A 10,992-nucleotide genomic window follows, 5' to 3' on the forward strand; every position below is an offset into this window, starting at 1 on the left:
CAAGTCACCCCTCTTACCAGCAAAAATAAAATTTGTATGGCCTGTATGAGAAAGATTTACCTTCTCTCGAACAGAGTTTGTGTCAATTCACTTTACTTTACCATAAGCACTAAGAAGATGTTCTTCAAAACTTCAAAAATAAATGACCGAAAGTCCTCGGATGTTGTAAAAAATCTTTTGAAATAATTACAGAATTTTATGCGTCACATTAATCAGCTTTTAGCTGACAGGATGAAACTTTATGCCAACATTCAATTCCACAAGTATACGGAGATAAGAGGAAGTTTTACTTACAATGGGCACTTCCTTCTTCAGGTCATCCATGTCCTTGGTTCCCCCCTTCTTCTTCTTGGGGGATCGGTCATCTTTGTCCTGTGTGGTGGCAACGCGGTAACTGTCTGACCGCCCATACTACAGACACACACACATGTTTTATACATGCCTTCGGACTAGATTAAGGAGATAGTAGCCCGGGTGCCTTTGCATATAATCTCAACTGTTCTTTGGGCTTGTACATGTACATTATATTAACTAAAAACTATAGTTTGTCTCTGAAAATGCATTTAAAGCTTAAATTGTTCAGAGAGCTGTCTTGCCTGGAATTGTAACAGTATTCACCAGTCACTGACTAAAAACAAAAATAAAGCCAGTGGGCTTTGTTGAATGGCTCTTGAGGTTTCTCTTATTCACCATACAGTAAATAAGGTTGTATCCCTATGAAGTGGCCTTGTGAGCATGTAGAATGTATTTCTCAGAAAGTAATAACATAAATGATTCCCAGTATATGAGGAAGATTATCATAAGAATTATTAAAGACTTGAAAGGTTAGTGAATTACCCTGGTATCTCTGGTTTTTCTGAACAAAAACACACGCATTAAAAGTGCACTATCACCACACATTAAAGCATGCACCTGCTGTCTGCCCTGCCACATCTATTTGATCTCCACTGATCAAATAATTCTCACTGATGTCCACAACAGCCTGATGGACACATCACAACATAATCAAGTGCAAATGGTTTAACCAGTAGGTCTTAACTAATTGCTTCCTGGTCTTTTTCATTTATCTAGCAGCAAGCATTAAGGACATGAGAGAGAAAGAGAGCAAAGAGTTTATACTCATCAAAGGCTTCCTGATTAGATTCGAGTATGTTCTACACTCTTAGACCAGATACATCAGAGACACTCTGATGCCACTAATACTAAAAAAATAAATAATGTGCACGCACACCCTTCAGATGTCCTTGTCCTCTTCTGCCTGCTTTACTGCCCTGCCTGTTATTCCAGGTACCCTCCTTACTATAATTGTCCCCTTAGAAATTGGCTTTTGTTGTCAAATTAGACGTGAGTGGACTATTAATAACCCAAATTTCCTCCAGCAGTGCACATTCAAGTCCTTCTTGGTCTATAACTGTAACTCTAGCTTGTTGTCCGGATGGAGAGCAGCCTGACTGCTGGGCCACATCAATACAAATGTCCCTCACCAAAGGTCAGAGGTGACATGGAGATGCAAGAATCCCTCCCAGTGGTGTGAGTGGGTCCCAGTGGACGGGCCCTTCACTGACAAAACCTAGTCATCAAGGAAACTGTCCTTGGTGGCAGATCAATATAGTCAGATACACTGATGGCTTGAAGCTGGGGTTTGCAAGCATGACAGAGTGTCAGAGTAGCAGAGTCCAGTTGTTATGGAAGCTACTATTATTTACCCTTAATCAGAGAGAAACATCATTACCTATCAACTGATAATTAATGACAACAATCCTCTTAATTAAAGATTGTGTGTGATATGTGTGTTAAAAGATCAGAAAATGACATTAAAGGTTGAATTTATGGCTGCGTGTTTCTCCACAGGAAATCAAAGAGCAACAGTCTGCTGAAATTCACTGGAATACAGTAAGCACCCTCTAGTGGTACAACCAGGTAGTAACATTCTCAGGAGTGTAAAAATGTACAGGTAACTGCTGCTTGGCTGCTTTATGTGCATCTGATATGGTAATACAGATATGAACTACAAAGAAGCAAACTGATCTGTCCTCCGACATAACTCTTAAAAGTATGTTTACTTTTAAATAAACCAGTTAAAATTCACTGGCTTATCTTTCACATTTACAAAAGCACCAGTGAGGAAGTTAGAATGAATAGAGATCCCTTGTCCTCCACACATCTCGATTCAACAAACTCGCCACACCAAAACACACACATCTGCAGTGCGTCAAAATGTGATCAACCAGCCACCGCATTTCCTACTTGCTGTTGCTGTTGTGAAACCATTGTGAAATCATGCTACATTTTGAATTTGTATGTGGTAACAAAGACCTGTAATTCTAGTTTGTCATCATAAAAAAAAGGGATTCGTGAAACAACATGTGGACTACAACTCTCATTCACTTAATTAATTGTGGCGCGCTGTCTGCTCAACAACCGCTTCTGAATTCAAAGCAAACAATGAAACCATTCGTTCAAGCATGTCAGGCAGAGAGTAGCATGTCAGTGGGAGGGAGCTGTTTGCCCTAACTGCGCATACACACACGCAAACAAGCATACATACAGAGTTCTGCAACAAAAGAGCAGGTGAGCAAATCTCTTGCCACAGCAAGACCAGGCAGGTCTGGTGAGGCAGAGGCTCAATAAAGCAGAGACTGATGCAGTGGAAAAGTACTGCTGCTCACCCCCTCTGAGACAGACCCAGGATCTGTGTGTGTCTTAATGTCTCTGTGTATGTCTGTCTGCGATTGAGAAAGAGGGGGTGCTGACATATTTATGTATATGTACACATTATTCATTGTATTTATGGGTATAATATTGTGGTTGTAGCTAGTTTTTCCACAGACAATGAAGAACACTGCTTTTCTACACATATGCACACTGAAATTGATAATGTACTGTATATAAAGACACATACAGGTCCTTCTCTCCCTATCACAAACACATACACATATGTCCAGACAATAGAAGTGGTTGGTAGGGAGGTGGAGAGGAGTGCCAAACAAAGCTGCATGTGGTGAAAAGTAGAGACACAGAGAGACGGACGTTAAGGGGGTGGATGACAGACGGGATTGGGCACATGGAAAGGGAGACATCAGTGGGAGGTGAGAAGCGGGGACAGATAAAGAGTGAGAGAGGCAGGTGGATAAAGGGACAGAGAGTGAGTGAGTGAGTGAGAGAGAGAGAGAGAAGAGCTGTTGTCACCCTTCTCTCATGCTTCTAATTAGATATTGACCAGCAGTCTTTGTCTGCTGGCTCTTTGTCAGTGTTTGACCTGCAGTGACCCCACTCCAATAGATTGCACAACCTCACTTATGGTGAGTGTGTGTATCACTCTGAGTATGTGTTCTAATATGCTAATAGATTATATTCTCCCAATGTGTCCTTAAGTGTGTGTATGTTTGCGGATATGAATGAGTAGTTATCAGCATGACCCAAAAAGAAAAGAGTGGTTGCTGGTTTATCTTTGCTCTGTGTTTACAGTATGTTGAGTATGTTAAGTGCATTCCTGTTTTGGCTTTGTGTGAGTGTATGTGTGGGTGTGCTTGCCACTCAATCATTAATTCCCTCCTTTCTCCCCTCCAAACACACCCTGCTGCCTGATAAGACGAGTCTTCATCGCACCAACAGTATGTTGCTAACATTCCTGCAAAAACATGAAACAAATAAAAGACTTAAAACTATACATTTGCCTGCCTTTAAATCTGTTATTATTGTAGTTAGCTCTCATCTTCTGGTCTGTTTTTATGTCTATCCATTGCTTAGTTATTCAGCAAAGACAGAGTCTATGTACACATAAACGATCTCATTATCTGTTCTTTCACAGAAAACATCAAGATGCGTGTGCGTGTCCAGCTGTCTCCACACAGCTCTGGGTAATGTAATAAGCCCCCTCTGTTCTAAGGAAGGAAACAGAGACTCATGGCTGGAATTACAGACACCCGCTCTCCCACAAGCACACAGACGAGCAGACTGATGGACAGAAACATCTCTGACATCATCAGGAAATGGAAACATTGGATGCTCCTCTATGGATTACATTGTGCCTTCATGCACATCCAGTTACATATCTGTTTAAAAGAATCTGCTTAAATATCAATAATCAAATAAAGCCTTCACATACTGTATTTGGTTGTGTGTTTGATTTGATCATAAATTATTTTACAGGTCTGCTCGGGCTAACAAAGCTAATCCTTGCATTTTGTCCTTATGTGGACAACTGAGTTGTTTGGAGGGCAAGTAACCATGGTGACCGGCACGGTCATTGGCATGGTGACGAAGCTCAGCAGTGGCCTAGCACTCCTAAAATCCCCTGATGTGATCTGGGACGCGTAATAATTGATGCATCTGTAACTGGACACTGTATTCACTGCTGTATAACACAGACAGGCAATTGATTCAAGGAATTAGTGTGTGTTTGTTCGCGTTTGTGTCTTTGTGTGTGTCTCTATGAGCAGGGGTGAGTCATTGTGTTGGCTACAGTCCGTACGAGCACGCATTGCGGCAGAGAGAGTGAGGGAGTGAATGAGAGAGAAAGAGAGACCTGATTGTGAAATAATATGATAAGACACAACTTAAAAACTTTCTGGAATGTAGAGTAGCAGTGAACAGTGTTGTTTCTAACTTGAAGAAGAACTGGGCTAAAGGCCACTTTGGACTTCTTGCGTACCATAAAAGTACATAGTATAATTTATAATAATAATTTATTGGCAGACATGGTATTTGGCAGTGTGAAATCATGATAACAATACTATATATATATTACACACATTGTGTACCTACGAAGTAACCTGTTCAAGTTAGGAGTGGCCCCTGAGACAGCTATCATGTCGAGCATGTTAAAGACAACCGGTTGAGGCATGCCCACTGATGGTGGCTTTCACTAGGATGTAGCATTTTTTTCTTCCCCTTTAATGACACGCAGGGACTCCTGCAACAGGAAGACATTACATGCATGTATACACAAATTCAAAAAGTAAGAATGGTGATAATGGGAGATTTCGGTTCACTTCATGTGGAACTCTTATAGGGAAGTGATTTGTAGTTGGAAAAAATACCAACGGGATCCACATTTATATTTACATGAGTCAACACTTCCTCTTTGTACAGAGCAGCCACATGTTAGTCACATCACTGACCACGTGAGCTATGTCATAGACTTACTGCGAGTATTTCAAGCCATGACGGCAGAATGTAATACTGTTTTCTGTGTCTTACACGGGATAATTTAATTTGCTCTGCTCTAAATTTATTAAAACTAGATCTTCTCTATGAATTAATAAATATATTAACCCCTTAAAATACCATTTAAGATGCCTTTATGAGAATGTAAAAGGTGTAAAAAGGTATGAAAATGGTACAAATTTAATTTCTGCATCTGTAGACATGCTACTGTGCGTGTGGTGTATTTGTGTCATTGCATACATGTGTGTGACCTTGCAGGGTCATTTGACCATCTGCTGTTTCTTGCAGCAGGATGACAGGCCTCTGGGCCACAGTCGGGGGGGTGGGGGCTCAGGCTGGAGACCAAGGGGCATAGCTGTTGGGCTTAGCTAGTCTGATTACTACATTGGATTAGCCCACTCTGTTTCATCTCTTTGTCTCCCTCTCTCTCTACTCTTCTTTTTCTGCCTTTCTCTCTCAGGAAATTCCTATACAGGTATGCAATCTCCACATTTATCTTTACGTCCTGGTGCCAAATAATTTGGTGAATAACTTCTAACAGTACTGAGTCAGTGAATGGATTAGATGGTTTCTTTTAACCAATGATTAGGATTTGAATAGCTTGTAAAAGAGACTGACAAAATATTTGCTTCACTTATCTGTATCAGCCTTGAGAGTGATACGAAGGCTTCTTATCTTATCATCTTTCTATTTAACAAAGTGTTCAGACATCAAAAGGAGGAGACTCCAGATCTCAAACATCAATAAGAAAGGGAAAAGATGGAATAAAACTTTTCTGGATGAAGCAGTCAGTGACTACAATATTCTCCTCCTATTGTCACGTAGTGAAAATGGAAACACTGTACGTATAAGTACAGATAATGGATTGAGCCAATGGAACAGTGTCCCCAAATAGATCAATGTATAACAAAAGATTGTGGCTGCTTAAGAGCACTAATCTACTATTATTTCTACTCTTAATCACTAAACCACAAAAACACAAAGAGACAGAGAGAGATTAACTCAAATAATCTGTGTCGTGCTTTCTTTAAAAAACTAAACAAAAGCAAGAAACACATCTAAACACAAGACAGAATGGAAATCCCAATTTAAGTTGTAACCCCTCCTGCCCCCTTCCACTCTGTTACGTCCTGTCCATCTGTCCACCCAGCATCTTCATCTGTTCATCCCACAGAGACAATACTGTAACTGTGAAGCTTTAGTTCTAAACAATGAACTGTCCTCCCTCGTGAGTTCTGAGGGAAATACTTGCCCTGCAGTGTCTTGGAGTGTGGGTGTGTGTGTGTGTATGTGTGTGCGTGTGTGGCCTGGACTAGATTAGCATTGTAAATCTTGGTTCGTTGGCGCTTGTAGCGAACATGGCATCTGGCCATGGTGTGAGTGAGGGCACCTTAGGACTTCTGAGCAGACAGCTGGTCACACAGACATGTGCAGATGTGCATGCACGCACATCCATACACAACAGCTGCTGACTATTAAAGCAACTAAACTAAATATCCATTTATATATCAGATTTTCAAGCACTTGTGCTGCTTTGTGATTCCAAACTGGGATCTGTTATGTTCAGTATGTCTGAATAAATGGGAAATGCTGTAACTGTTTTACTGAATAGCAGCATCACATGGTAACAAAATACAAACCAAATGCGGCTAAGTGCTGGTTGAAAAATTATCTGTTTTTTATTTTTATTTTAACAAGGCTTTGTCCATTGTGGCTGCCCAGTGTTACAATTTGGGCTTTGGTGTATTCACCCAGGGACACACACACTTCACACACATACACATATCTCCAGGACAACGCCCTGAATTAGTCATGTCGTTGTAGTCAGGCAACCTAACCCCTCTGAATCGCTCTTATTATGGGAGCCCATTAACACATTAGTGTTGGAAAACTGTCACTATGTCTACTGTAATCTTGTTTTAAAGTAATGTATGAAGGAGAAAGCACTGACCTTTACATTTGATTAACATTACACAAGCTGCTACTGAGCTCATGGCTCTGGCTTTGTTTCTTTTAGTTTCACATTAGCCAGGAGGCTAACTCCAGGTTTTTTTTTGCTGAGGCACGAGAGAAATTTGGACTTCAGCAGTACTCTCACTAAGGACATTGCCCTCATTACAGTGGATATCTATTGATCAGACAACCCCAAGAGGCTTGAAAGGGACAATGGAGGATCATTTCAAAGGGTCACTATATTGACTTTAATTGTGCCCTAGGCCACAGGGTCAAATGCTGGCTGTACGGTCAGAGAAACCATGTGGTTGATCAGATCCTGTATGGACATACGTTTCTATTGGTCCCTGTAACAAATGGGACAGATCAGCTGTGGTTCAGTGCAGCCTATCAGCATCAGGCAGCAGATGCAGTGGGGAGGGATGTGCAGCACTCTGCACCAAACTGAGGGCTGGGCCTCTGCAGAGGCCACACACATCCAACTCCTGAACTACCTTCCACTAACTTCTTTTCTATCACTGCACAGGCCTCACTCGTGCCAATATAAAAGCACACGCTGTTCTAGAAAGCTAGAAGTCGTCACTAACAGGAGCTTCTCCTCAGCCATACTGCATTCAAAGCAGCTCAACCACACCCCTCGTCACCAGCCGGTATGACCTTCTGACAAAGCCTTAGTGCTACAAGCACACCTTCACGCTCTTTAATCCCCCCATCTCTCCTGGGGCACCAGCCCACATACACCACACCTATCCAACCTCTCCACCACCACACTCACCCTTCATTCAATGTCCTATGAAGATCATCCACCCAACCACATCCCTCTTCCCCCTATCCCATCTGTCTCCTGTCCCCCTGATAACCAATCCCACAAGGCGCAGCAAGAGGAAACAGGAGCCATGGTAATGTGAGCCTCGGGTCATTATCCTGTAACAGGATATAGAGCCAGGCTGCCCTTCCCCCTCCATACGCCTCATCCGTCACTTTAAATCCATCTCTCTTTCTCTCTCTACACCTGCAGACCAGTCACTACTTTATCTGCCCTTCCTCTCCCTCTCTCTGTCCCTCCTGCTCTCTCAGCAGTGCCACCCTCCCCCCATCAGTGTCACGTGTCTGAAGGTGAAAACCAGCAGTCGATGCATGTGTACAGCCCGTCTCACGTTACGTTCCTCCTATAGTCTCCTCAGCATCAGCCAATGTAATGTGAAGCTGCATCAAAGCAGAGAGCAGAACAATGAGCAAGATGAGAGGGTGTGTGAGTGAAAAGCCCTCTAAGATTTCTACAGATGCTGAGCCAAATCTATCCTATCTCTATCTCTGTGCTAGACAAAATGTGCCCGGTTGTCTCTCTAGTATTCCTGACACATGCCCCAATCTTTTCTCAATAGCATCACTGCTGCCTCCTAACCCAGTCCTTTTCTGCGTGGCTCCTCGTGACAGCCTATCACAGCTCTTTACAGGGAATTTCCACACCGGAGGCCCCGCCCCCGGTTTGACGCAGGAAGCACGTCGCAAGCAATGCCCCCTGCGGCCTTGGGAAAGGACAGCTGGCAGTGCCATCGCACAGTGCGCCAGAGCGAAATTCGCAGAAGAAAGACAGAAAGAGAGCGAAAGAGAGATGGAAATGTAGACGACAGCTACGTGTGATATCAAGATACTCGGTACACTGATCCATCCATCACTCCATCCCTCCATCCATCTACCCATCCCTTTTCCCTTTCAGGGTGACCTCAGTGCGCACCGGATAAAACGCTAGGAAACACCCTTCACAGCTCGCCGCGGATGCGCACATTCTGTTTTATAACGCCAGCCTCTGCAGAGCTGTGACATCTCCCGAAATAACACACCACTCGCACTCATTATCTCACCGCTTTAACAAACTTCCACACAGCAGCAGCATGTGCGTAAGCACTTTTTTTGCACTCCCATCCCTTTTGACGCAGTGCCCGCTAATGCTGCCTGCTTTCACATCTAAATGAACGGACCGACGACTCTCTCTCCCATCGAGTCCTACATCTTCAATGTCTCTCTGTCACCGGTTTGCATTGCCTCTACAGCGGCTGATATCTCTCATGGTCCCTTGTCTGCGCCACCGCAGTATTCAGCAGCTAGGCCGCGGTCGGAGATTAAAAATTACAACTCCTTCCGCAGGATGGTGATGGAGCAGAAATTGCGCAATAGCTCACACCAGCAGTCGCATCTGCACCTTGGCATTTTCCGGCAGCGCTGTGTTTTTCCACCAGCCTCATTGATTCATTTGCATAACTAATTAATATTATTTAGATAACAGATGAGATGCTCTCTGAATCCACACTGACAAACTGTCGATGTAATGGACGCATCGTTTCTTTAATCTGTAGTGTGTGTAAATGTGTCCACTGTTGGCGATTATCGAGCCCCTGTTATGTCACAAATTAAAGGGGAAATAAGCTGGTGAGGCGCTTATTCCCGGTAACCGCATTATGACGCATGGGTCATCGAGGGTGCCGAGGATGAGACTCCTCCGCTGCTATGGCGTCCACTGTAAGGACGCGGAGGGCTCAGCATCCTCCCCGGTTCACCGCCGCCAGATGCTGTGTGACAAGACCGGAGAGAGGGCACTGCCAGCGGGGTTTAAAAGCAGGAGAGGACAATGAGAGAGGGAGGGGGGCTGAGAGAGAGAGAGAGAGAGAGAGAGGGGGGGGGGCAACGAGTGCATGCAGGAGGTCACAGTACACGGTGTTCATCCATCGCTGAGAAAGTCATACAGCATAACTATGTATTTAGGTGTCTTGAAATGTAAAAAAAACCCAATTTTAAACCACAGGTTAATGATGGGTGAACAGGATGGGCTTTTAATTGTGAACACCCCCCATCCCCCTCTCCCCCTCCCACACCAGAGCTCTCATAAGAATAAACCGATTAGGCCTACCATGGCTGGCAAGGTTATAGTCAAAGTAAGGCCTATCAGAGACCTGAAATACATATATGACACACTGGAAACCGCTAAACCACACAAATCTGCTCCGTTCTCATTCATACTCAATATCGGGGACCTATTTAAACGGACAAAAGGGGAACGAGCCAATAATATTCTGCTCAAGTCAAAAGCAGGCTAAAGTCAAAGTCAAATCACAGTGAGCGTTTGAATCGCGATGCTTTCTAATAGCTGCACCACAGAGGAGATGCTGGCTCCATCAATTTGTCGCAGTCTGATATACCAGGGTAAAAACACGGTTCCGCATTAGAGTCAATGTCACTCAGACAAACGCGGAACTTCATATAGGGAAAAAAAATGCCATTACGGCTCAATTTGAAGCCCTTCCTCGTCAGGAGGATGACATCAGGCTACCGCTCACCTCTCAGGCCACTTCAGGTGGGCTACAACGCAGTTAAGAAGTTGGAATCGTCAGTCTTACCCCCATGTTGGCGCAGTCACTCTTCTCCTCTCAGGTGATGCACGGCTTGAGAGGTGTCAGCCCCTCGCGTTGAATTATATCAAAATACCTTGCCTTGAAAAAATAAAAGAGAATATGCTCAGTTTTTGTTCAGGGTTGGCTTAAATGAAAAATGAGCAGGAAAAAGACGTCAGGGATTTTATCATTTGGTCTGACAAAAGCGTTTTTCTTGGGTTTAAATAAACTCTCAAACCTTCAAAAAGATTTAAGGCTACAATCTTTCCCCCCGTGAGACGTCTTTCAAATGAAATGTTGCGGTCTCAAGCGGAGCATCACGCGGGGATGCGCTTCCTTCCTCTGCTCTCTGATACTTGCGGTGAAAGACCGGCGATACTAACGAGCCGCACTGCTACCTTTTCAGCACTTGATCTCCCTCCGCGGCTCTGCCGGCTGCCGCAGTACTACCCTCCTCTAGTCGCACTACTCCGCCAGTGGA

At 43.8% G+C, this 10,992-nt stretch overlaps 1 protein-coding gene and 1 long non-coding RNA gene across 4 annotated transcripts in view; one reads left to right on the plus strand and one right to left on the minus strand.

Moving 5' to 3' along the window:
- The window catches only part of atp1a3b (ATPase Na+/K+ transporting subunit alpha 3b), a 20,191-nt gene extending 9,242 nt beyond the window's left edge, over positions 1 to 10,949 (minus strand). The window contains exons 1-3 of one of the 3 annotated variants that reach the window (XM_051406005.1): positions 10,750 to 10,949; positions 10,518 to 10,610; positions 295 to 411 (exon numbers count right to left, since the gene is read on the minus strand). In XM_051406005.1, the coding sequence (XP_051261965.1) occupies positions 295 to 411; positions 10,518 to 10,523 (123 nt within the window). In that variant the 5' untranslated portion in view covers positions 10,524 to 10,610; positions 10,750 to 10,949. Of the gene's footprint in view, positions 1 to 294; positions 412 to 10,517 lie in introns of all 3 variants that reach the window. The other 2 variants (XM_051406006.1, XM_051406007.1) reach the window with 2 other exon arrangements.
- Positions 3,179 to 4,112, plus strand: LOC127366863 (uncharacterized). The gene is made up of 3 exons (XR_007885396.1): positions 3,179 to 3,302; positions 3,593 to 3,614; positions 3,812 to 4,112. It is a non-coding gene; the product is annotated as an uncharacterized LOC127366863 (long non-coding RNA).
- Positions 10,950 to 10,992: the final 43 nt, after the last annotated feature.

The sequence above is a fragment of the Dicentrarchus labrax genome, unplaced genomic scaffold, assembly GCF_905237075.1.
Source record: "Dicentrarchus labrax unplaced genomic scaffold, dlabrax2021, whole genome shotgun sequence".
NCBI classification, from domain to species: Eukaryota; Metazoa; Chordata; class Actinopteri; family Moronidae; genus Dicentrarchus; species Dicentrarchus labrax.